The sequence below is a fragment of the Typha latifolia genome, chromosome 10, assembly GCF_019914945.1.
Source record: "Typha latifolia isolate L0001 chromosome 10, TyphaL0001v2, whole genome shotgun sequence".
NCBI lineage: Eukaryota > Viridiplantae > Streptophyta > Magnoliopsida > Poales > Typhaceae > Typha > Typha latifolia.
The window spans coordinates 303,873-330,062 of NC_133095.1; the positions used below are offsets into that span (position 1 = coordinate 303,873).

At 38.0% G+C, this 26,190-nt stretch overlaps 5 protein-coding genes across 8 annotated transcripts; 2 read left to right on the forward strand and 3 right to left on the reverse strand.

Annotated features, from left to right (window-relative positions):
• Nucleotides 1-350: 350 nt before the first annotated feature.
• Nucleotides 351-5,654, reverse strand: LOC140796985 (cell division control protein 48 homolog B). Of its 3 annotated transcripts, none has more exons than XM_073150218.1 (12): nucleotides 5,395-5,654; nucleotides 5,251-5,295; nucleotides 4,386-4,441; nucleotides 4,111-4,260; nucleotides 3,899-4,006; nucleotides 3,647-3,746; nucleotides 3,119-3,403; nucleotides 2,875-3,044; nucleotides 2,180-2,308; nucleotides 1,555-1,648; nucleotides 1,394-1,471; nucleotides 351-788 (listed from the first exon to the last, which is right to left on the reverse strand). In XM_073150218.1, exons 1-12 carry the CDS (start codon nucleotides 5,524-5,526, stop codon nucleotides 486-488), a joined length of 1,650 nt encoding a protein of 549 aa, XP_073006319.1. In that variant the 5' UTR covers nucleotides 5,527-5,654; the 3' UTR covers nucleotides 351-485. The 3 variants fall into 3 exon arrangements, with proteins under 3 accessions (XP_073006319.1, XP_073006320.1, XP_073006321.1); XM_073150219.1 differs by having other exon boundaries at nucleotides 3,899-4,003; nucleotides 5,395-5,636; XM_073150220.1 differs by lacking the exon at nucleotides 4,386-4,441 and having other exon boundaries at nucleotides 5,395-5,611.
• Nucleotides 5,655-5,883: 229 nt separating this feature from the next.
• Nucleotides 5,884-13,214, forward strand: LOC140796357 (uncharacterized). Of its 2 annotated transcripts, none has more exons than XM_073149354.1 (15): nucleotides 5,884-6,107; nucleotides 6,357-6,480; nucleotides 6,589-6,777; nucleotides 7,537-7,730; nucleotides 7,847-7,982; nucleotides 8,085-8,471; nucleotides 8,594-8,658; nucleotides 8,807-8,921; nucleotides 9,276-9,381; nucleotides 9,973-10,066; nucleotides 11,061-11,254; nucleotides 11,742-11,841; nucleotides 11,917-12,033; nucleotides 12,181-12,237; nucleotides 12,795-13,214. In XM_073149354.1, exons 1-15 carry the CDS (start codon nucleotides 6,006-6,008, stop codon nucleotides 12,897-12,899), a joined length of 2,085 nt encoding a protein of 694 aa, XP_073005455.1. In that variant the 5' UTR covers nucleotides 5,884-6,005; the 3' UTR covers nucleotides 12,900-13,214. The 2 variants fall into 2 exon arrangements, with proteins under 2 accessions (XP_073005455.1, XP_073005456.1); XM_073149355.1 differs by having other exon boundaries at nucleotides 5,967-6,107; nucleotides 6,558-6,777.
• Nucleotides 13,215-13,814: 600 nt separating this feature from the next.
• LOC140796358 (probable inactive purple acid phosphatase 1) lies at nucleotides 13,815-20,312 on the reverse strand. Its single transcript, XM_073149356.1, has 12 exons — nucleotides 19,860-20,312; nucleotides 19,589-19,680; nucleotides 18,933-18,999; nucleotides 18,699-18,821; nucleotides 18,020-18,112; nucleotides 16,921-17,050; nucleotides 16,515-16,596; nucleotides 16,209-16,341; nucleotides 15,728-15,933; nucleotides 15,498-15,623; nucleotides 14,535-14,844; nucleotides 13,815-14,278 (listed from the first exon to the last, which is right to left on the reverse strand). The coding sequence occupies exons 1-12, from the start codon at nucleotides 20,031-20,033 to the stop codon at nucleotides 13,973-13,975; spliced, it is 1,842 nt and encodes a 613-aa protein (XP_073005457.1). The 5' UTR covers nucleotides 20,034-20,312; the 3' UTR covers nucleotides 13,815-13,972.
• Nucleotides 20,313-21,315: 1,003 nt separating this feature from the next.
• On the forward strand, nucleotides 21,316-23,052 carry LOC140796028 (uncharacterized). Its single transcript, XM_073148864.1, has 3 exons — nucleotides 21,316-21,752; nucleotides 21,857-22,195; nucleotides 22,281-23,052. The coding sequence occupies exons 1-3, from the start codon at nucleotides 21,462-21,464 to the stop codon at nucleotides 22,791-22,793; spliced, it is 1,143 nt and encodes a 380-aa protein (XP_073004965.1). The 5' UTR covers nucleotides 21,316-21,461; the 3' UTR covers nucleotides 22,794-23,052.
• Nucleotides 23,053-23,766: 714 nt separating this feature from the next.
• Nucleotides 23,767-25,828, reverse strand: LOC140795927 (PLASMODESMATA CALLOSE-BINDING PROTEIN 2-like). Its single transcript, XM_073148749.1, has 4 exons — nucleotides 25,549-25,828; nucleotides 24,928-25,167; nucleotides 24,800-24,833; nucleotides 23,767-24,276 (listed from the first exon to the last, which is right to left on the reverse strand). Exons 1-4 carry the CDS (start codon nucleotides 25,598-25,600, stop codon nucleotides 24,054-24,056), a joined length of 549 nt encoding a protein of 182 aa, XP_073004850.1. The 5' UTR covers nucleotides 25,601-25,828; the 3' UTR covers nucleotides 23,767-24,053.
• Between the last annotated feature and the right edge of the window lie 362 nt (nucleotides 25,829-26,190).

Sequence of the window (26,190 nt, forward strand, 5' to 3'; positions counted from 1 at the left end):
GTCAAAAATGATTCTCTCATAACGATTTTAATTCATTCTTTTAAGCTACTTCGAATGCTAGCTCAGTGCATATTAGCTCCAGCTGGTCCATATGTGAGCATCTGTAGATTTTATAATGAGTTTGTCATGGATTCTTCTACTAGCTAGTGAACAAATAAAAAATAGCAAATAATAGCAGGGTAATTGGTACAGCGATTAGTCATGCTGTTTGAATAAAGAAATAGCAGCACATACGAGACTAAGCCACACACTATGCAACTATTCTCACAATTTCTTTTTATGTCATTTGGTGCGACGATATTTGTGAATGGGTATTGGCAGAATGAATATTCATGTGACAAAATGTCCCATGGGAAATGAAAGAAATAAATTAGTTAAGATTTCACTAATTACCAATAAGCGTACAAGTGATGTGATCTTGGAAATTCTTTAGTACTCAAAATGAAGACACGCATGACACATTCATATTACAAAGAGTCCTAATTTTATCTCCGGGTATGCGCCAGTGCTGAAGAAAATTGCTCAATTTGTGATTTCGTCAAAGAAGGCCTTACTGAATTTAACACGACCTGGAAATGACGACGATGCACAGCACAAGATGATATATCTTCCCTAATAGCCGCCAATCCAGCCTCACGGCATAGACCTTTAAGATCGGACCCAGTAAAGAGTTCAGTGCATTCTGCTATCCGCATAAGATCAATGTCTTCCCCTAGCGTCATTTTCCGTGTATGTATCTTGAGGACCTCATAACGACCCTCTAGATCTGGCGGTGGCACATACAACACCTGGTATAATAAAATTATAAATATCAAGCCTTTTATAGATGCAAAGTATATGCATACAGCCACATGATACGAACTAGGAAACCAGGGCGACGAGGGTTACGTCGCCCTGGTTAAAATGTGTGGTCATTAAGATGACGACCACAAGATGTATGCAAATTTATACTTATTATCCGAGACCATGACCACTTGCCTACTTGGGTGAGGCAAACTTACCTTTCCTTCAACTAGGTTATGCCTCTATTCCAAAGAATAGAAAGTAAAGACAAAATGATGAATCAAGTAGCTAAACTTGTCCTAAGATGACATTTTAGATGACAAAGTTTCTGAGGATCAAATTCTATTTAAAAAAATGATACGGATGAGTTAACAATTGAGATTCCAAGGTGCACAAGCTGAAACTTTGACAGCAAATTGAAGTGCTCAGGGTGAATAATTTAAAGGAGGTTAAAAGACAAATGCATATGCAGATAAGCAAGATCTATAATACTGCATGCTGACATCAAATGAAATGTAAGAGAAAAGTTCTATATAATAACACAGAAAAGCATTTTTTGACAAAAAAATTGGTTGCCAGCATCAGTTGACAGATACAGATAACCACATACCATGTCAAAGCGACCTGGACGCATAAGAGCAGCATCAATGGCATGTGGTAAATTTGTAGCAGCCAATACAATAATTCCCTGAACATGAGGAAAAATATATTTAGATGAGAAGCTAGGGAAACAAGAATAAAAGTTAAAGGTCTTCAGCTAAGCAGGTGCACCGTAGCTAGCTCTAGTCCATCCATTTCTGTCAGCAAAGTAGACAAGAGTCTTTCTCCAACTGTATCATTCTCACCAGAATTCCCACTATGACCACTACAGAGATATTGCAAGCAGGTTTCAACTCAGTAGATATATATTAAGTCGATAGTAACATTATGAAATCACAATTGATTACAGCAAAAAAGGACAAGTTGAAATTGAACTTCTGATTAATCCATGTAGAGCAGAAAAAGCAACTGAACTTGATTCGCTAGTGTTTGTGGATCCATGATTAACGTCTGGATGTTGGGGACACCAGACAATTATGCATACACAGTTCAAGGAGGAAGAAAACTCAAGTTATTTTGTAAAACAAGCCAAGTGTAAGAATTAACTAACACAAGAAAAAAGACTCGGGAAGGTTAAATTGAGTATACTGTGGCCTAAATCACTCAAGACAAATACTTTTCACAAACAGACCTGTGACCATTGATTAAGGGCATGTTTTAATGAATATCGTGCTATCAAACCATGTCCAAGAATCAGCAACTGAGATGAGAAGCTGTCTCACCAATTCTGTAGTATGCTAAAAATAAAATGAGTAGCTTGCATAGACCAGTAGACAGCATAAAATGTCAGGTTTACCGTTTCGGACACATTGCTTCAAATTCATCAAAAAATATAATGCTTGGGGCAGCTAGACGAGCATTCTGAAATGTTCTCCGTAACATGGCTTCTCCTTCTCCAACATACATTGAGTATATATCTGGACAACTGCAGAATATTTTGAAATATCATTCCATGGTAAGTTCAGAAACTAATAATACTACCAAAAGTCATAATGATAGTTACTGTGGGTTTACTAAAAGATAATAGAGTCTAATCGTTGTACAAATTACAAAGTGAAAGAACTTAAACGCCACTATAAATTAGGAAAAAAGGCTAGAACATGGAGATAGTTCGTAGTCACTAGAAATTTCATAGAACAACAATGCATTTTAAATTTCAGTTTTCATTTGTTGAATAAGAGTCAACTAGTCAACAAGAATATTGTAAATCACATTATTGCACACTACTTACAAACATATGTCTTACTTGTCTTTAATGAGAAAAGGAGTAATAAAACTAATACAATTCTAACAAGAGAAAAAATAACAGCTAGAAACTCACAAATGTACTGATTAAACAGAAAATATAGTCCTACTACTTGATAACTTAATTAATCTCCAATAAACTAAAATTGGAAGGTAGACAAAGAAATATATTTTTTCCACAAGAAGACAGCCTGCAAATGGATTTAAAAAGAAAATCAGAAAGCACAACTGTAGTCCAGGAACAACCCCAGTGAAAAGTAAGAAGCTTGGGCAGCATGAGCTGCAGCCTTAGCAAGAGTAGTTTTCGAGCATCCTGGTGGGCCATGCAGAAGAATGCCACGAACTGGTGATATTTTCAGTCTATCAAATGCGGCAGCATGCTTAATGGGCCACTCAACAGCCTGTCTGAGCTTTTCCTGTTGCAGCGATAACATTACAAAAAAGATACCGACAAAATGTAGTGTTCACTTCGAACCATAACTATTCTCACCTTCAAATCTTTTAATCCTCCAATCTCATCCCATGATACATTTGGAACTTCTTTATTTACACCTTTTGTGATACTTGGACGAACCACAGATCTGGCAGATTCCCAATCTTCCACTAACAATGTCATATCATGACCATTCCCTGAAGAGTTTGATGATCTGCGACGTGCTAATAGTTCAGCATGTCTACATAATGCTTGTAAATCAGCACCAACATAACCATTGCAGGAAGCAGCAATAGCTTGTAGATCCACATTTTGGTCCAAATTCAGATGCTTTGAATGGAGCTAAACAAAATTAAGATAATATCATTAGAGTACTACAGAGAAGAAGAAAGCTTGCAAATAAAATAATTCGCTTCGAGAAACTAAGTTTCAAGCATATGAAGTGTTCAGGCTCTACTCTCTGTTTGACTTCCATTAAATAAAGTTACTGGGCCAAAATCTGTCCAATTTAAGGAGAGTGGGATTTATTGACATCCTAGATATGAAAAAAATTATCAATACCAATTTAAGAGAATGGAATCATACCTCAATAATTTGCAGACGTTCCTCTGCTGTAGGAACTGTAACTTCTATCTCCGAATCAAAGCGCCCATACCTACGTAGTGCTGGATCAATCCCATCCACCCTAATAAGTTCGATAAGAGACAGTTCCCTCGTCAAATACAGAAGGGAGGAAATATCTATCTAGCACAAAAGATGCCACAAGGATGAAATCTCCAGTAAACTGAAAGATATATAGATACATTTCTCAGATCACATTCTTGGTGGAATTCTGACCTGTTAGTTGCTGCAACAACAACAACATGAGGACGAGATTTTGATGACGTCTTGTTTCCATCCATCAATGTCAGGAGTTGACCAACGATACGAGACTCTTGTTCTCTCCTGGGTGAAATCATTGTTTCAAGTAAAGGAAAATATTCAAATGCAAATCAAATGCAAATCCGATGTGACATGCAATGAAGCATAAACAAATACAAAAAATGTACCTATTGTTACGGCGAGGGCATATGGCATCAATTTCATCTATAAAAATGACAGAGGGCTTCCCTGATGATGCATGAGAATATGCTTCAGAAAATGCTTCCCGTAAAAACTTCTCGCTTTCACCAGCATGTGCTCTATGAACAGAAGACGAACTGTAACAAAAAAGCACATGCAGTTAAGCATTATGACAAATAGAAAGCTAATAATTAACATAATCATCACTAGCATCATCCTCAGTGCAACACAGCAGGGTCACCATAAAGTTTGGATTCAGTACATGATCTTTGTTAGATGTGCATCACTCTCTCTAACGACAGCTTGGACCAGGCTTGTCTGAGAAATGAAGACATGAAAATATTGGATAGCATACAGGTAAATTTACACCAATAAAAAGGAGAATCTGGAAATTTTTCTATATGTACCATCAAAATCATGTTGTTTGAAAATGGAATGCGAACAAATTGACAGAACTAATCTCAAAGTCAACTACCAAGCCTTCTCCAATAGCATGAGGTCAGCTTGATTACAGCTTAAAAGAAGAAGGTTCCAATAAAAAAATTGACAGATGAAAATCCTTGGACCCTATTATACCTTCAACCAGTTGACATGTGTATAATTGGCTTCATTACAGGAGAATCCACTATAATGTATTAATGTAGGCTTCTAGACAAAAAGTAGGTTATAATCTAACTCAAATGGTATGCACCGAAAAAGGAAGAAGAAAATTATAAATCTAAAGGGGCCTGTTAGATAACCATATACATATCAACTAAACTCGTAAATTACCCACTAGGTAAATTTGGAAGCAATGTTATCAAGCTTTACTCACGTGGCAGCACCAACTTCACTGGAGGACTATAAAAATTCCTGGGTTTCAAATTCTAACAGGAGGTAAATAGGATGAGATGCATGTGATTAATCAGAAGATTACAGTGAAAAATAATATATAATTGATTGTTTATGCATGACTCAAGATAGAGAAATCCATTAATTAATTACCTCTTCCACAATCAAGTTAATATTAAGCAAAATATCTTACTTCACACATCTACAACAGAAAAACCTGATTTCACTAACCGATTACGTCGACCTATTTATGTAGAATTAAAAAATAATAATAATTTTGAATGGAAAATCGATACCTTTCCGGTTCCCGGCGGACCATAAAGAAGCAATCCCCTGGGCCACTGCAGTCGAACACCAAAAGTTCATTGAAGACCAAACAAATTTTTTTGAACAAATCAAAAGAGCAGAAACCAAATATTAGAATCGAGGAAAATGCGAACCTTAAGCCCTAGCTTTCGGGATTCATTGGAATATAGGAAAGGATATACGATGAGCTCACGAAGAGCTTCGAGGGCTCTGCTATTGCCGGCAATGGCGTACTCCGCGCGCCAACCTTCGCTGTTGCTTACCATCTTAATTAAGAAACAAAAACCCTAGTAGGGTTCTATCCCCCCAACTGGAAGAACTACTATTGAGTAATGAGTATTGAGGGAGGACGGGAAGCAGCGGAGACTATTTTGAATTGTAAATAGTTAAATTTGAGATGGTTTTTTTGCAATGTCCAGATATGTATGTGGTTATTTGCAAAAAGGACCAAAAAGTTTTAAAAAAAAACGGGGGTCGGGTCGGATCGGATCGGGTCAGGTGGACTTTGTACCCTGTCTAGTTTGGGCCACAAATTTCTTGTCAGGCTAGGCGAGCCTCGAGCCCGTGGGCTCTGAGTACCCGTACGTTATTCGGCATAAAAGAGCAATTCTCTACTAATCGGCACCGAACTCCTCGAGGAAGCCGGATTCCCCTTGGCACCTTGGGATTCTCTTCTCAATAGACCGCGAGCTGAAGCCAAGGCAAAGCTCCCCCCCACCCTCGCCGACGCCATCGAGAAGAAGAAATGTGTGGGATCGCTCTAATCGTATCGGGAGTTCGAATACTCGGATTCGAACCCTACTCAGAATCGCGCGGAAACCGAGGTTTACCTCCAAACTCTAAAGAGGTGCGAAATATAATTCCTTTTTCTTTCTTTGAAATCGAGTAGCTTCTCTATGATTTCTTTGTTCAAGTAAGTAAGTGAGCTTTTTTCCTTTTTTTTTTTTAAAGAAGAACTTGGAAATATAGTCTCCGCTAGTAGTAAGTTGTGCTTGATTTGAAGTTTAATTAGCATTCGAGTCCTTATGAAGCGAGTAGACAATTTTGATGCCTTAATTGATTGAAATACTGCTAATAGTTGACTTGGGTTGTGCAGGCGAATGAACCAGTTTTCCCAATACGTGAGCTTAAAGCTTCTCTACTCAGAAGAGGTCCCGATAATCTTGGTTGCAGAAAGGTCCTTCTTGGTTCAGAATGTGAAACCTTTGTTACAAACGAAGGTAATAACTTTTTCTCGTCCCAATAATGTTTCTGTTAATTAGTGAGTAATGTACTATATGTTGCAATTGATATCCAGATTAAGAGTCAATATCTACCTGACAATATAGGTGATGAAGGAGTGGATAACAGAGACCCGTTATTAAGGATACAAGCTGTTGAGATTCAAGATGTCAGTGATATGAGAACAAAATATGTTGCTGAAATGTGTTTCCTTGGTGCAACATTACAGCTTAGGGGAGGAGTTCCTATATCTCAGCCATTTGTGGCTGTTTCTCAGAATATTCTTGTGTATAATGGTATTATCTTTTATCCAGTACCGCTAATGTGGTTCCACTTGATTGTAAATCATGGACCAATTTATTTTTTGTATGTTCATAATATGTTCTTGCGATTTACTTTGTCTTTCTTACTATTTTTTTCTCCTTTTGTTCACAGAATCAATAAGCGACATAAGATTTCATTACACATTTTATGGACTGTTACTTTGAAGTGCAACTCACGTGAAAATTAACATGTTGTTAATTATTAATTATATCCTGCCAAGACATTTCGTATTCAAGTCAAATTTCATCACCTTGATCTTACAATGTTTTTGGTATATATGCTGCCACCACCTGCTTCTTAAGTACTTCTGAACAAGGAAAGAATCATGGCACACTTATGATTATCAAGAAGTGACAGCATAGAATGCATAGTATATCATAACTAAAGTTTATTTGGTACTAATTCAAGTCAGTTGTTTTTATGAAACTCTCCGTTGATTGGCACTTTATTTCATCATTTTATTGTTTGACTTGAATTTTTTTCTAAAGGAAATCGTTTTTGACTTGATTGAATTATATGGCTTCATGTATTAAATTTTCTGGCTCAGGTAGTACTTTCATAAAAATTCTGGCAATGATATTGACATCTTTGTATTCTACAGTAATTGTTGTTTCCTTGTTTGGCTAGTTTCGCTCCATAATTTGCATGTTAGATATGTTTGATATTTTTTTTAAAAAAAACTTAAACCTGAACACATCTGAATATGAAAATTGTGTCTCTAAACTCTAAAGGTGAGGTATTTGGGGGAGTTCATGTTGAATGCGATAAAAATGATGCTGAGTCTCTTCTTTATGCATTGGAGAGATGTTGTTCCTGTGATTTCAGTCGACTTGATAAAGCTTGCTCTTGTAATGAAAATGGAAGGAAATCAGTTCCTGAGGTTCTCTCTTTAATTAAAGGCCCATGGGCCTTGATATACTGGCAGGTAATTCGAATGGTTACAGCACCTCTTGTTTACTTCATTGAAAGTTTGAAACCATAAATTGGAGTTTCTTAAATCTCTCTCCCACTTCTCCTAATTTTCCAACATTTCACTATCAGGAAAAGACAAAAACAATATGGTTTGGTCGAGATGCACTTGGAAGACGAAGCCTCCTAGTTCACTGGCCAACATCTGATGATTCACAATTTGTTCTTTCATCAGTATCACCAACTTCATTGGTCAGGAAGGATTGTGGTAAAATCAATTAGATCGGAATGACTGCTTTTATGCTCGCATGTTCTTAGACCTTTTGTCCATCTAAATGACTTGATCAATTGCTCAGATTAATTCATGCAGGTTTCAACTCATCAGTTAATGGTTTCGGAGGTGGGGAAGATCCTGAACTTTTGGAGATAACATCCAAGTTTTGCTACTGGGAGGAGCTTCCTTGTGGAATATACAGTGTTCACTTGAAAGGCCTCAAGACCAATGAATTCTCTGTGAAGGAAGAATTCTTTGGTGAAGTTAGGAAACATGAATGGGAGAACCCTCTACTGAATAAATTGATTAAATGGGAGAGGACTCTTCTGGTTCCTCAGGTCGTGAAAAGTTATTCTCATGATGAACCACTTGAACAGGAGGGGTTTCTCTTAACCTTAAGTGACTCGGACAGACTGCATTACAGTGCAGCTGATAACCATTCAGATACTTATAGCTCTTTAACCAATACTGTTGTACAATCAGGTAAAAGTTGTAACTAAGCATTCCAGGTTACAAAGATGGCCTTTCTGTCATCTGTGGAAGCTTTTCCTCTTTTTTCCCCTTTAATTGGAAGAATTCCAAAATCTAGTTCTTCTCTTATGCAGGGTATGATCAGCCAAAATATAAGGTACTTATTGCAATAAGAGAGTCTGTAATGCGACGAACTCAGGTATGATGCTGTAATGCACCATATTGTTTTTCTTTTAAGTGATTGTTATCATAAATATGACCTTGTATGAGCATTTTTAGTGCCTCTTTCTTATCCTATTAGTAGAGTCAATTTTCTGATACAAGCATTTATAATAAAATATTCACAGACAACTCTGTGGGGAGTCAGAGAAGAAGCATTAGCCCCTATAGCACTTCTCTTTTCTGGTGGGTTGGATTCTATGATACTTGCAGCATTGTTAGACCAATGTCTGAACCCCAAATGTAAGTTTCTAATTTTCGTTTGCGTAATAGATATGCATGTTTATATCCATGTAGTGCACTAATTAAAATGGGTTTCAGCAGATATATAACTGAGAAATCATTACCTTAGACAGAATGCTTGTTGCAACCAAATCATACAACTAGTGTCTGTTGCTTATGCAGTACTTTGTTCAATACGGATTGATGAACACGGACACATAGGGACATATTTTCTATTCATCATGTCCTGTTATTCCATTTCTCTATTCATTATAAGTTTCATAAATTTTAAAAAGGAAAATGTTGAATTCCTTTTTGTACTGCCTCTTGTCAAGCTAGGAAGTTCGATTGGAGCTGATAAATATTTTCTTGCAGGCACGATAGATTTGCTAAATGTAAGTTTTGATGGCCAGCATGCTCCAGATAGAGTTTCTGCAAGAGCAGGAGTAAAGGAACTTCAAAGAATTTCTCCGCAGAGAAGGTAATAAGGCATTTTTATTAAATAGACTAGTTGATTATTCTATATTATCATAGGACTTGTCTTGAGAAGCAGAGCCCCAGCTTTGATGCTTTGTTGCTAACAATACACAATTCCTTATCTGTTATAATACTATCCTGAGAATTGACTAGTGCTCATTCATTGACAAAAATTGACATTCTCTTTGCACTCCTACATTCCTACCTATTACCTTGTTGCATTTCTTGCTTTTCTTTCCCCAACATTTGACTAGTTTTACAGTGTTTCCTTGGTTTATCTCAAGGATGGGAAAGTTTGGTGTTCAATTTTAAAAAAGAAAGATGTTAGTAGAAGGATAATGTAGGACAGACTGAAAGGATTGGCTAAGCAGGACACCTTCTGACATGATTAGCAGCCAGTTTTTTCTTGAACGAAAAAGAAAAGATTAGGATTAACAGATATTGATTGCTTCAATCGCCATAATATATCTCTTGTTTTGCCTGTTGCACTTTGATGTGATCCTTATGCTGCATATATTTGCTTTGCCACCTACTATAATACTTGTCTTCAGCTATTTCTTTTCTATTTTAATTGTTAAGTTTCTCTAGATTACAGGTGGCGACTTGTAGAAATTGATGCTTCTTTGTCCAACTTGGAATGGGAAATTGATCATGTAATGACGCTATTACATCCTGCAAAGACCTACATGGTACATGCGATCTTTTTTCTGCTTATAAGAGCTGTAGGCTGTTAGGCTACAATCACTTTTATAAATTAACTCGTGATATACCAAAACGTTAACATCCAATTGCTCCTGAGAAAATGTAAAGATGAGAAACAATAATCAGAAACTAGAAACAGCTTTTATGTTGACTGTTAAGTCAAGAGGCCCACTGCTGCTGACATAAAGTTACTAAATCTCCCTGAGTGAGGACATTGGCAGATATAACCACTCAGATTTAACCCAAGAGCTCTCAAGCAGTCTCTTCGAAGGTCACACCATTTGGAAGGCTTAGAACCTTTCCGGTCATAGAGCAATTGAACTATAAATGTAGGAAAGGAAAGAATGTCCATGTCTTTGTTGTTACTCTGATCTTAGTACTTCAACCCAGAAGAACTATATCTTAAGATCTTTGGTAAGTCTAAATTTTGACAAATTATCTTAGCTCATTAAGCGTTTTCTCCAAAATAAATGGAACTGACTTGAATCCAATTGACTAGGGAATAGGAAAGATGCTGAAACATTTCCAATGCTGGAAGCAAAAGGCACACCTAATATGATAATACATCTAGAATTTACTTGTCATTCTTGATGTTTGACTTTCTACTTTGCAAAACAAAAAGATTATCAGACTTTTACCAAAGAAAATGCATTACAAAAGTGTACTTTTTTTCAAATGTTTGCATCACTTTATGCATTACTAATTTACTTCCCTGCTATTGTCTATTTTCCTGGTCCAAGTCTAATCTCTTTTTCCTGCACTGATGTATCATTTCAAGTCAAAATATTTTTTCCATTGCTGGAAAATTTTCTCCTAGCATGCTCAATTATTGATCTGGTTAACTATGGATATTTCTGGTCTGGTACATTTTTTTTTGGTGGTACATAGTTGTTGAGTTTGCTTCATCATTGCCTGTTTTCTCCATGTACTTTCTGGATTAGTACTATTAACTTTATAGGACCATCTTGTATTTTGTCACAGGATCTGAATATTGGTATAGCATTGTGGTTGGCTGCTAAAGGAGATGGTTGGGTGGATGATGAGATCTGCCATCTGCAAGAAGGCTGTCATCGTTATAGATATAAATCAATGTCAAAGATTCTCTTAGTTGGTTCTGGTGCTGATGAGCAGTGTGCTGGTTATGGTAGGCACAGGACAAAATATAGGCTGGGAGGGTATGCTAAATATATGAATTTATTTATCTTGTCTTGTTACAATTATGAGAATGCTCCTTTCTGTACCACTCTCATATTGCAAGGATGAGTATCTCTTCTTTTCTTGTAATCTCCAATCCTAACATCTTGACTTGTTCCTGAAACAGCTGACTAAAGGGGACAATGTGTTTTTGTTGTCCATTGACTCAACTTATAATGACTTAACTACTTCTTTGAGAATTCGGATGATCTTTTATTCATTTTGCGGTCTTGTCAACTGTAATACCTAGATTTAGATGCATTTTCTCATGCTGCCTTGACATCTAACATGTATACCTACTTTCCTAGGTACTAGGTAGAGTTGCTTTGTCTGAACTTGGCAACTATTGTTGTCTGTAGTAAATTGTCTTTCAAATGACATCACTGCTATTAATATTAATAGTATCTGTAAGATGTTGGAGGCTGGCAGTAATGGATATTAACTTTTATTGGCCTTCGTTTCTTTCAGATGTATTGCACTTCATGATGAAATGCGATTGGATATGCAAAGGATCTGGAAAAGAAATATGGGTAGAGATGACAGATGCATTTCTGATCATGGGAAGGAGGTACTGTTGAAAGATCAACCCTCAAACTTCTTTACACTATTAATATATCTGTATGTTATTCCTCTCATTATGTAGGCTCGATTTCCATTCCTTGACGAGGATGTCATACGGACTTTATTAGAAGTTCCTCTATGGGAGATTGCTAATCTTGATGATCCTGTTGGAAGGGGTGATAAGAAGATTCTGAGAGAGGTTTTTACTCAATCAAGATAGTTGCAGAGAGGATATTTCTTTAATTTTTTTCCTTTGTGAATCTAATTCATCTTCCCATTTGAGCTTGCGCATGGCCAGATGAGATTGTTATGTTTATGCTGATTTAAATTCTTTCACCTGTTAAAGGTTGCGAAATTGCTGGGTTTACATGAAGCTGCTCTTCTACCAAAGAGGGCAATCCAGGTATCATTTTAACTGCTGCTACTTTAAGATAACAAAATCTTATCTGTTTATATCCTTTTTCTGTTGAAATTGAACAAAAATGGAATCGTGTAAATCCTTAACTAACTTTAAGGCCCAAGTAAATATTGTATCAGATCTATGGAAAGAAAACTATATATATAGAGAGAGAGAAAAAGATTACGCCAGATCAGACATTAAAAAAAGGTTATAAAAAATAGAATATAAGAAAAGCAAGGAAGGAGAACTGGATTTCTTCCTGAAGTAAATATTCCTGGACACTGGTGTCTATAGAGATATTTGCTCCATTTAGGTATCTTTATATATATATATATATTACAGGAGATTCCAATTCACATGGGTTTGACTAGTGCAATTTAGACTGGGGAGTAGTGCTGCTTTTGGGGGGCTGAGAGTTAGGTTTTCTTTTGGCTTACATTGACATAGGACAGATAATTCCAGTAACCTTATCAGCTAATTGAAACACTGTTTTTGGAGCTGCTAAACTGTGTTGCTTGTCACTTTAATTGACGTGAACTTTTGGTCTCTACTGCATATAGTTTGGTTCAAGAATAGCAAGAGAATCAAATCGAAAAAACTTCGGAAGCAATCGTGCTGCAAATCAGGCATCTGCAGGGAGTGCCATAATTCGCGGACCAACATGATAGCAGCTGAGTCTCTGAAGGAATGGTTTTCCTTGCTTGCAAAGGTCTGATCCAGCGACATCTTTTTATACATCTTGTAGGATTGGCGAACTTGGTTGTTTGCCTTTTGTGCTGCCTGGCATCCTTGCAGAATGGACGAACAATACTTTTGGCATGATGTCGTTATTCAATGTATTTATTATTAAAGACCCATAAGACCTTGTGAGGCATATATTGTCGAGTTGACTCTTTAGATGGTAATAGGTGCGCGCTGCATGTGGTGCTGTCCGTGGCCTTGCTTGGTACTATGGGTTGTCTAATATAATTTTTTTTTTATTTTGGCTGCTACTTTAATATATATATATATAATTCCTTTCTTACTGCTAATACATGTTTCTTTATTTTGGCTGCTACTTTAATTTTTATTTATTAAAGTAGCAGTAAGGAAGGAATACTAGGAAGAAAAGAATACGACGGTGTAATCTGGTGATGTGGCATAGTTGTACTTGTGCCTTGCTTGGCAGTAATGCAGTATGGGTTGTGTCTAATAAAAAGAAAGGAAAATAAAAAGTATGGATTGTGGAATGTGTAGTATGCCTTGGCTGGAAGCTTTGAACTTTATTATTGAGAGAATATGCGGCAGTGCGTGTAAGATATGAATTCAAGTCCCCTTAGCTTGTAGAGTGATGTATCTGGGAAGCTCGAGTATGGTGTCATCTAGGGATGTTAAATTAATCGAGCCGATCAAGTTCGGAGTCCTCCTCGGTAGTGCAGCAGCTTTCCTGCTTACCCTGAAGGAGGAGTTGGAACTGTATGACAACCAGAGTCTAGAGACAGTGTCGAGCCTCCCTTGCCTCAAGTGTCTAATTTCTCTGCGTGATTTAGTATTAATGGTTACATCCATGAACACCGATAATGACATTCAGCACATTAAGGTAGCTAAACAAACACATGCGTAAGCTTTATTTTCCTTTACTAGTATCAGTGCATTAACGATTACATCCATAAACTGTTAAATTTATTGCTGTGACCCGAAAAAGCTCCTCCTTCCATTGCAGAATAGTTCTTCAGAGGGGTGAAATATGCTATCGTGCTCAGAAAGCCTGTGTAGTTTTCGAGCAGCTATCCACCGTGCAGGTTAAGATGTCACGGTAATCACGCGAGATCGTGAAGTGGTCATAGACCCTTCCGTCGCTGCTCTTTTTGTACTCCAACAACAGGGTAGAATGGTTGAAGGCAGTCAGTTTCACGAAGCCGTAGTCGAAGTCCTGATAGTAACTCCAACGAGTTCTGATGGGGCTGAATGAGGCAAGGGAACATCCTCCACCTCCAACAACTACATGGGTCGTCGCTTTGAAGGGACCACTATAATGGTGTGATGCATTACGAATGCACGTATTCTGCAAATGTAAGTAGAAAATGTAAGGGCAGTTGTATGAACCTTAGGTGCAATCAGAAAGGAAGACAAATTTATATCTAGTTCAATGTGTTTATTGGAAAACAGTTACTGTTGGATAAAAGATTCTAAAGCAATACCAAAATGAAATCAACGTACCAAATGGTTGTATGCGATAAGTTACTCAAGGATTATTTTTTTTTAAAAAAAAAGAGCCTGAAAAGCATATTGCCAGTACCATAATGGGTGAAGAAAACTACCTGATAGACCGGGCATGTCCTTTCGTAGTTGTGTACATGACCGTAGAAGGCAATGTCAACCTTGTATTCCTGCCAAAGCTCTTGGAGACTTTCTCTTCCCATTGGCTCTTCAAACGATCCTTCCACACCATAGAAATCAGCAGAAGAATAACCGAGAACTCTATGCGAAAGGAAGATCAGCCATGGCTGTTTCTGTCTATCAGCAGATGATAGGCAATTCTCAATGAACTTGTACTGCTCAGTCCCGGGTCTCCAGTCATGCTCTGTGTCAGCTATACAGAAGCGGAACATGCCATAATCCGTAGAGTACCTGTGAGATATAGCAGAAATTAGTGGACTAATGGTTTATTTGAGCAATTGGGAAATCAAATGGACATAATGGCATCTATAACCTTACCATTTCAGTATTAAACTACAAGCAAAGTGCAGTTCCTTCAAAGTGGGAACTATAAGCAGGGTCAAGCAGAGAAATTGGTTTTTCACTTTGTACTTTCATAGACAATTAAAGGCCTGACATAGAGATGCTTGATATATATAGTACCAAGAAGAAAACAAACATCTCCTAACATTGTTCCAAAAGACAAATTTTATCACGACTCAGATCAAATAAATCACTAATGTTTAACAGTCACAGCCGACCAATTTTTATTGAGTCGTAGAAATAATGCATGCAAATTATGGGAGATACTGATGCCTTACAACTCTATGCCTTGCAGCTTAGGTATTGTAATTTTGCTTATGTCATTATTTTATGGATCTCATGTGCTAATCAAACAGTAGATCACTAAGCTATACTACAGTCTAGATAGTTGCCTATTTATATCCAGGGAATTGAAGTTCTTTTCTTTGGAAGGGGTCTTGTGTAGTTTAATTCAACAAAGGTGATTGAGAAGGGCAAAATCTATTTTATATTAGTAAAAGAGGACATTAGACAAAAAGAAACAAGAGTTGCTATTAAAGTACCAGAATTTTGCTCGGTTTTCTGCAGGGACATAAAACATGGTTTCTGCTAAAACACCGCATTCTCCACCTGAATCAGCATTGCCGTAGAAGGATCCTGTTCCAGGCCAATCTCTCTCGTGATTACCACTGAAAAGAAGATATATTCAATATATTATTACACTAATAACATGAGAATAGTATGTTGTGTGATCTATGCGGGGAACTGGGAAGTCTAGAAAAACAAGACTGACCTTCCAATCATATAAGGCACAGATGAAGCAATTGGTTCAATTTGTGCTGTAAATTGATCCCACTGTGATAAATAACCATTTGCATAACTTATATCTCCAATATGTAGAACCATGTCAATATTCTTTAGGTCCTTAATGAGCTGGTAGGTAGTGTTCAAAGAGCCAGGCTGGAAATCGTTATACTCATTGGAACCATCTTCTTCTGCCTAAACATTTTTGCAAGAAAGACAAATTACAATAAAACACTGAGAGGCTTATTCTCTTGGAAAATATTCAATTTGAAGTAAGGAAAAAGGGTCATCCGAGGCAAGACATCTAATTATTGCATCAGTGATGTTGTAATGCGCATGTCATAATAAGAAATAAAGTGGACCTCTTCAAAGTTTTTGCCACATAATGGAATTAGTTGCTTAAATGATAGTTAGGTAAGAGATTCATCTGATGCATGACGACAAGATTACAGCTAAAGACGAAGTCTTACTTTTCCCATATCACCAAATATCACAACACGCTGAAGAGAGTTTTGTCCAGGATAAGGAGATGCCCTAAAGCTGTATGACTGGCTCCAAATGTAAGTACCATCAAATAATCTATGTCCAAGCCTGTACGTATACCTGCAATATTTACATATAAAGATATTGACTTTAAAAACTGCAGATGGTTGAATGCTTCAACAACCAGAAAGCTCCAACTATCAGTAGTGGACGTTTGCCATCTGACTAATAGAATGATTGAACAAAAGATTAAGTAGGGTAGCCTAGAAACAAGAGTTAAAAGAGATAAATACACTAAATTAGGCCATAAGTCCTTTAAGAAACTTGTATGTATGTAACCAGGATCGCGCCAGCCCACTGTTCGTGCAGGTGCACCTGCAAAGGATAATAGAAAACAATCAGAAATCAGAAGATCTGTAGAATACCTCATTTCCCCCATTATTAGATTCGTAGTCATGCAATGACATACTGAAGTTCATAGGAAAATAATTGGACCATATTATTGTACAAAATAGAGTCCCGATTCAGTCATCTTAATCCACTTTATTCTGAAATCAGTCATATAAATCTGAGAAAGAGAATGCATGCACAAGAAAGTTGTCCTCCATTTTTATGCTTAATTAGCAATATGATAGAATCAACACAAGTTATCATCAAACTGCAACAAATTATGCATGAAGGAAAGAAAAGAAGCCATACCACACATGCTATTTCGGTTGAAAGTCAGTGTTCCAGCTGCTGAACGTGTTTGGGATCCTCCTTGTGTACCCCATTCAACAAAAGGTACCGCCTCATTAATACCATATCCGCTAGTCCAGGTAACCGCCATCTGTTATCATATCAATACATCACTGCACTAAAGAGAAGAAATCCATAGCATGATAGAGACTAGAAGGGTAAACAGACTGATCTTGAATTGACTTTTGAAACACATCTTCCATTAAGCTGAAGTGTTGATTTATCCAGTCTACTTATATTTAGAAATGTCTCACATGGCTTTCTGGAAAAGATTTCCTTAAGGCAGTAACTAACTGCTCATGAATTAGCAACATTGGTTACCCACCACAAACCGTATCATGATAGAGACTAGAAGGGTAAACAGACTGATCTTGAATTGACTTTTGAAACACATCTTCCATTAAACTGAAGTGTTGATTTATCCAGTCTACTTATATTTAGAAATGTCTCACATGGCTTTCTGGAAAAGATTTCCTTAAGGCAGTAACTAACTGCTCATGAATTAGCAACATTGGTTACCCACCACACGTATCATGATAGAGACTAGAAGGGTAAACAGACTGATCTTGAATTGACTTTTGAAACATATCTTCCATTAAACTGAAGTGTTGATATATCCAGTCTACTTACATTTACAAATGTCTCACATGGCTTCCTGGGAAAGATTTCCTTAAGGCAGTAAATAACTGCTCATGAATTAGAAACATTGGTTACCCACCACAAACCGTATCATGAATGGATCGTATAACTAGGTTTATAGTTCACAGTACTACTAACAGATAGATCTTTTCACATGGAGGTTCTCCATCAATTCATCTTTCTCAAGCATTGTACATATACTAAAGATAATCTATTATGAGATCGATATTTACAATATGCAGTAGTGGCTTCTATGACATGGTAATAAGAACAAAATATTCACATACTTCTGTTGTAACTAAAGCTGAAAGCACCACAAGATACAGAAAAAACGAAATTTATCAATAAAAAGATTGCTAATTAGTAAATATTGACAGATGCAACCATCATTAATTTAGAAGAAAAGGCATGTGGAACTTACTTCATTCCAGGATTTTCCTTGGGCTAAGCGTGGGTAGACAGGTGCCTTTGGATAAGCAAAAGTTATTTTGTTTGATATAGCAATCAGCTTTGGCTGTCAAAACCATGCACTCAGGTTAGCTATACCAATTGGTTCAAAATGATAAAAGTAAGTTTAGTACTTGAGAATGTGATCAAGATAAACTCCACTTCTGAGACTAGACCAATATATGGCTATTCGACCCAGTCAGTGAGGTGTCTTCTTGAGACAGCTGACATCTGTCTTACATGAGTGTCTAATATTACACCATGATCTTGTATAGATGTATCTTTATACTTATATAAGTGTGAAATGGTAGTCACTGCACTTTTAAATGAAATATTAGCTAGTATTTTCACTTCTTAGTATTATGGCGCACGACCTTATCACCATTGGAGCTAAAGGGGCCTGCTTTTTGTTCAAATTATGGAACATCTTTGTACCATCATTTTCTAACAGCATTTTCTCAAATAAAGGAAATAATTGTATCATGGGCTTATGCCTGTCCTTTTAGGTAAGAAGAGTGTAAAGCAATAACTACATTATTTCAGTTTCCATTACCAATGTACAGAAACATATAAAAGATCCATTTTTCTTTACAGTATTATTATTATGGAACAAAGATACGTAAAACATCTAAGAGGTTGGTTTGGAGACATACACTAGAAAGACCACCAGAAAATAGTGCAAAAGAGAAATCATTCCTTTGATTGATCAACTGAAGCTTTAAAGATCCTTTTCCAGTTTTATCATAATCTCTGGTTGTGAAGTTTGCATATTGATACTGCAAAAGTATGAAATGTCATTAATTTCACTTTTGTGAAGTAGATTCAGAACATTTCTTCAATGTTGACATTTGGTTAGATTTATCTAACATGGCACAACAAATACCAACCTTGATAGGTGCTGTACACAGTAATGGAGGATACTGCCTTTCACTTTCCGGTGCACAGATTGAAGCGCTGGCATTTGAAAATGACACAATAATGAGATCAGGCTTCACAAAGTTACATCAGAAGAATTACTTTATTTGTTTGGTGGCCACTAGCTTTAAAGATCCTTTCACATTCATCTTGGTGCTGTTTGGTTCACAAATATCTAGTCAGATAACTATGTCTGTGACACTTAATGCCTAAGAAACGCATCTTTTCAAACATAGTTTTAGGGAACTTCCATTCCCTTGACCGGTCAACCATCTGCATGAACCTATCTTTAGTCTTAACAACATAGCTGCGTAGACTAATGTGGATCAGACTATTTCCGAGTATACTGAAGACCATAATTATACCTTATTACATTTGCATATCTTGTTAACATTCAAAAATTTACCATAGTATCTTTTTCAACATTCAGATTTGCACTAAACCAAACAGCCCTTACTGAGTTAGCTGCTGATACTTAACAGGTAATAGTTACGAAATAATTAGGTGCTGTTTTCCTCCAAAAGGAAGCTTAAGAGTTCTTAGTAAACCAGAAGCAAGTCAGCAACTGTACCCATAAATGCATTGTCTCAACAGAGAAGTCAATTCGACTACACAAGAGATGTACTACCTGAAATCTGCAGGAGAAAAAACACCAACCCAATCATCATTTGAGGGATTTGGATGGCTGTATTCCAGACTCACCCACTCCTTAGTTTGCCCCTACAACATGACAATAGAAGATCACGAATTATATTCTTTTGGATCCATCAAAAGGTGTTCTTTTACGCATACGCATTACAATACTTGATAGTTTCGGATGACAAGTTCGATACATAAGTTCATCAAACTACATAACATTATTAAGAAAAAAGAAGATGCATCAAAATTCCGTAATGGACCTTCAAGCCGAGAACTAGTGGAGAAGCTTTGACGTAGGCTGCATCGTTAATGGCAAATGAAGCTTTGTGGATGGCGATTCTTGACAGGGGTTGCTCCCCACCAGCCATCCCAGTGCCGCAGCTAGAAAGGCATGAAATAAGCACCCACAAGATTGACGCCAAGCACCTCGACATTGCTCACAGACTCCTGAACCGAGAAATGGAGTGGGATTTAAAGCATTAGCCAAAGCTAATGCCCCCCGAAAAGCAACTCCTTTTGAAACTGGACCACTGATCAAAAGCGAAGAACTACTAAAGATTGACGACCACGGAGAGAAATAGAGAAGGAAAAGAATCCAAAAACACAAACAGGGTGTCAAAGGAAAGAAAGAAATTCGCGTTCACAAACAAACACTGCCAGAGCTGGAAGAACCGAAGCTAATCCAATCCCATCAAATCAAGAAAAGGGCAAGTCGCTCCAAAGATACCGATCCCCACCACTAGCAAAAAGTTGGTCCTACCTTGCATGCTAGCGTTTAAATTCCACTCTACCGTACAGGAATTTACGACGGAATTTGTCCACTTGGAGTGCTATATACCTTGAATCCTTGATCCATCTTTATTATGTCCGATTTCCTTTAAGAGTTAAGCTAACTCATTTAATATAACCTATCGAGACCATTAATTTCTTTGTCTATACTATAATTAGCTTATTAAAAATAAAAATAAATACTCATACAATTTTGTAACTTGAAATTTCGAATTTGTGCGAAAGGGAATATTCCCAAGAGCCGGATAAAAAGGAGTCAATGATGTGCATTCCAAGTCAGACGAATCCCTTTTTTTTATATATATAATTTTATAAATCTATGGAACAGTCATGTTAACCAGTATAATGGAGAAACCATCCCCAGAGAATTTTGGTTTGAGTATTTGTTATTTGCTCAAATATTATTCAGGGTTAATTAAAATTAAATATTTTTAAGTATTATTATTTTTAACGTATATTCTCTGAATATATATATTTTTTTCTAAGTTAAAGAATCTATGTGATTTTTTCTACTACGATTTACTTAGAAAAACTGTTACAGTGAATAAATATAATTATCCCTATTATTTATTTATTTATTATTGCCAGATTGGACACCCTAATGAATTCTCCTCAATATGTGCAGATGAGTCAGCGAATGTCAAATATATTCTATTGGGCCAGCCAATCCAGCCCATAATGAAAGTGATAATAATATGCGCTGCTAACGATTAGTTTCCGAGTGAGTTATTATAGAAAAAAAAATAAAAGATTACTTACGAAATTTCCTTATTAAGTACAAGAGAATAGGATTCTAGCCTTCTAGGAATATGGTGGACTGGAAATTACTGTGATGCCCCCGTAAAAATAGTCCAGACTACGACCACGGCAAGGCAGTGATTGGCCACACAAATGTACACCTCCTCTTTCTCTCTCTGACTCTGTATCTCTCTTTCCCTTTTATCCGTGGCTACGTCCAACGAAGCAGCGGTTAGAGAGAGAAGGCGAGGGTGGGGTTGGGCCTTCCCTCAGAGGCTTCTCTCTCACCCCTTTGCCATTCATTACCAACTATTTCATTCATCCATTTCCATTCCATGAGGAAGCTTTGCCCAAACTTTGATAGAGAAGATGGCCTTGACACCGTCCTTGAGGTCCCCATCCCTGATGAGATGTTCCCCAAAGGCGGTGGCAGTGGTGCCCGGCTTCAAAACATGCGCACGTGGCTCAAGGCCCAGGCATTTGATAAGGCCATCGACTCCCCGTCGCAGCTCTCCGGCCGTAACGCCGAGCTCCAGCTCCTCCTCAACGTCGTCGGCTCGCCACTCATTCCGTGTCCCGTGCCGCACGATCAGGCCTTCAGCCGCTCCATCCGCGACTGCTCCATTGTAACATCTACACTTTGATTCATGTTACGTGCCTGCTAGTTATTTGCGCATAGAATGCAATTTTTTTAACACATGTATGGGTGCTAATTGTCCGATTGCCAAAGCAAGCGTCGACGGCGAAGTACATCATCCAGCAGTACGTAGCGGCAACGGGAGGGCAGCCGGCGCTGGGGTCGGTACACAGCATGTACGCGATCGGGAAGGTACGGATGTGCGCGTCAGAGTTCCACATGGGGGACGAGAGCGTGGCCGCCAAGGGCAGCGGCGAGATCGGAGGCTACGTGCTCTGGCAGAAGAGCCCCGAGCTCTGGTACTTTGAGCTCATCATGGGCGGCCACAAGATGAGCGCCGGGAGTGACGGCAAGGTGGCGTGGAGGCAATCGGCGTCCGAGCAGACCCATGCGTCCCGAGGACCGCCACGCCCACTGCGACGATCTCTCCAGGTATACACACACATATCTATACATATACGCATATATTTGAACTAAAGAAAGACAATCTGCTCTAAATTTCACGTTTACTTATTAGGGCCTAGATCCTAGATCCACGGCCAACCTCTTCTCCGACGCGGTGTGCATCGGGGAGCGGATCATCAACGGCGAGGAGTGCTTCATCCTGAAGCTAGAGGCGAACCCCACCATCCTGAAAGCGCGGAGCGCCTCCACGTTCGACATCATCCACCACACGATCTGGGGGTACTTCAGCCAGCGTACGGGCCTCCTGATCCAGCTCGAGGACTCCCACCTCCTCCGGATGAAGGCCGGCCGCCGCAAGGGCGAGAGCATCTTCTGGGAGACCAGCATGGAGTCCGTCATCCACGACTACCGCTACGTCAATGGCATCAATATCGCCCACGCCGGACGCACCGCCGTCACGCTCTTCCGCTACGGCGAGGGCTCAGTCAACCACAAGAGGAAGATGGAGGAGGCGTGGACGATCGAGGAGGTCGACTTCAACGTCTGGGGCCTCACGATGGATTACTTCTTGCCGCCGGCCGATCTCAAGAAGGACCAGGACGCCGACGACCAGAATAACGGATGACTATATATATATATATATACACATACATATTACTATAATGTGTTCAAAGTTCACATTTTCTTCTACTTCTTCCTTCTTTATTTTTTAACCCCTTTTTGTAAGAGATGTTGTATGCTATGTTAATATCAAGGGAGCGAAGGTGGGAACTGAAAAAGATTTTTGAAGGAAATTACTACCCGTGCATAGAGGTAGTTGTAGTTTTGTATGAGTTGCGATAAAATAAATGAAATAAAATCAAGAAAGTTCTACGTGTAATAAAGCCTATAGCAATTGGGCCTCCAATTTATGGGGCATGATTGACACTGGACCTGTAGGATCAAAAGAATCAATTCATTTGATCACCTTAAAAAGTATTAAGAGAGCTTTAATCAGTAGAACTCTTTTTAGTATATAGAGACAGACAGAGGGGGGAGGAGACCAAATACTAATAGCAATGAACTTGTAATTGCGACGTGCTTTCTTGTAGGCATTTCAACAAGCATCACAGGTGCAGATCAAGCGATTAGTGGTTAACTTAAATTTTACCAGGAAAAGCCTGGAATCAAAGTGAGAAAACAGAGCTCCTTATTATACGCTGAAAAGCCTCTAAAGTTAGATGCATCGGTCAAGGACCTTCCCGTGATCAGAGCACCATATTGTTCTCCAGTTTAAAACCACAGCTTATTACAAACTTGACATCAAATTTCTTAAAACTTGAAAGCTCAATATGATGAGAGCAATGTATGTAGACTACCAGATCCATAAAAAAATATTGACAAATTTCTTTTCTTCTATTTCTTATTTGCAGATTACCATCCTTCCAGTTCACAAGAAACTCTAGATTCTGACATCTCTCCTACTTCATATCAATATAATCCTTTTTATCTTCTCTTGACATACTAAGAAAAGTTTGAAAATTAGACCTTGACAAAGAAAGGCATTCACGTGGAATGATGTAAAGAAACAGAATATGATGGTGCCAGAGACAGACAGATGCACAAGACCAGTAAACTAAGTCAATTAATAAATGTCTGCTGCCTCCCTAAATGTACAAAAGGGAACGCAAAGGGAAAGAGAAGGGACGAGTCTTAACAAGTGAGAGACAGCCAATAACTCATTCCATACCACTCACTTGAATGGATTCAACACTCCTTTTTTTGCCTGCCACTAGGAAAAAGAGAGAGAAACAATCTCTAGTAGATGGACAATAACACAACCTCCAAATACTCACAAATTGTCGGCTACCATTCATTCCAAAACCATGGGTTCTTTAATGTTTGATCAACCACTGAAGTAAACCATGACTGAGAACAAAATGGCAAGGAGCTGCAGAAGAATCCTGGCCTCAGGGGGAAGGCCGCCATCACTACTATCAGAAGATATGGTATTTCCTGAGGGGCCTAGTCCTCCTAAGACTGACCCAGGTGGGCTGAAGGTGGTGGGTGTTGTTGATGTTGATCCTGAAGCGTTTGTGGTTGATGGTGTGCTTGTTGTCCCTGCAGCACTGGAGGAAGAAAGAAAAAGAAAAAAGTTATTTAGTAGAGCTGAACATAGCAAATTAATAAATACAAGGAAGGATGTTAGAAGAGATATATATATATATATATATATATATATATATATATATAGTTTGGCCTAGTGAAAGAAATTATTACTAATGGCCTCAGAGTATTTAAATCTAATCTCATGCTGCGAATATAGAATCTCAGCAATCAAAAGGTTTGGAAGAAACCAGCTGGAACATGGAACAAGAAGGGGATCAGATCCATCCAGAAGATTAATAGTTGATGGAGATGTTTAGGATCTTTATTCCCTGAGTAAAAATTAAGTAATGCAGTATTATAGTGACATAAAGTGAAAAAGTAGGAAGTGACAAAATTAAGTATCACTGAAAAGAAAAGGTTTGACAATTGAAGCCAAAGCAGTAAAGCAACCAATCAGTCGAAAGGAAAGAATAAACCCTACTTCAGAGAAGAAGAAAAAAGAGAAGAAGTCAAAAGGGAAGTATGATTTACTCATTAACATACCTGGGGGTAGCAGGGTATGTGCAACCATTACTACCTGCGAACAAAAGAAATTTTGTAGTTAGATTTCATCTCAGTGTGTTGAAATGTGATCAGGATAGACTATAAAGAGAGATTTTTTCAAGACTTACTTGGGTCTGTTGCAGTGAGACCTGCAGAGCCTGCAAAGTCACAAGCCCCTTGAGCTTGCCCCTTCCTCTGGTAGTAGCTATTAACAGCATAAGAACAGTGGCTTCTCACTGTGTTGGGTTGAAAGCAAGCTCCATTTGAGAGAATGGGGTTGCAATCAGCCCCAGCTCCACAAGCATAGTCCAATGACTTTTGGAGAACACTGTCACTCATATCAGACCTACACACACACCAAGCACCATCTTCCACAAAAAAAAGGGAAAAAAGAAAAGGAACAAAAGCTCAGCTCATCTTACCAAACTAATACAAACTGTGAAAATGGAAGAAAGAATTAAAGAAAGCCCCACAGAAATCTCACTAAAACTGAAAGATGACATCTTTTTCATTTTTCCCATCATATAATCCCCCAAAGGGGCCACCTTTTAAGAGGAGAGGAGGGGATATGTGTCTGATCTCACCTCAGTTACTAATTACTCTCAAGGAAATTAAGCACAAGAAAACCTAGGACAGTGGTGAGTAAAGGAGGCTTGTTGACAAGAAGAGGAAGGTAGTGGATCTTTCAACAACGTAAGAGATAAATCGAAAACCTGTAGGATGACATGAAATGGCTTGAGCTTGCATACCTGATACACCAAACATGGCCAAGATAAGAACCACACACACTAGAACTGCCATGGTTGCTTGCTTGTGTAGAGAAAGAGGAGGAGCTTTGGGACAATAGGCAACTGGTTGAGTAGAAAGTTACTGCTTAGTAAGGATGGTCTACATCTACCAGTCCTTAATACCCACAATTTTATTGCCAGACCATTCTGTAGGAGTGTGTCCTAGGGAAGTGAGCTACACTGTCTTTAGGTTCTGGCCCTTATAAACGGCAGCAAACCCATGTGTGGAGTAATGGGAAGTTCTGGACTCAACCAAAGCCCCTGCCTGTGATTGGTGTTGGGGGGTGGGGCCCAATGCGCTCTGCTTCCATTTTTTTATTGATTTACTAGCTGTCATGATGTGGTTGGACAAAATTCATACTGCTGACTGGATAGTTCTGTACATGATTAATGACCTTATTCTATTATCTTCTACCTTCTACTTGGATTCTCTTCTACCATCATTTGGGTTAAAACCAATATCATTTCAAAAAAATATATATTATCACTACTTTAACATATACTTAAGGTATTTCCGGGTTAAAATTTTTAATACAATTTTATTATTTTTTAATAATTTAATATTAATTCTATATTATATAAAATATAATAATCATTTTTTTA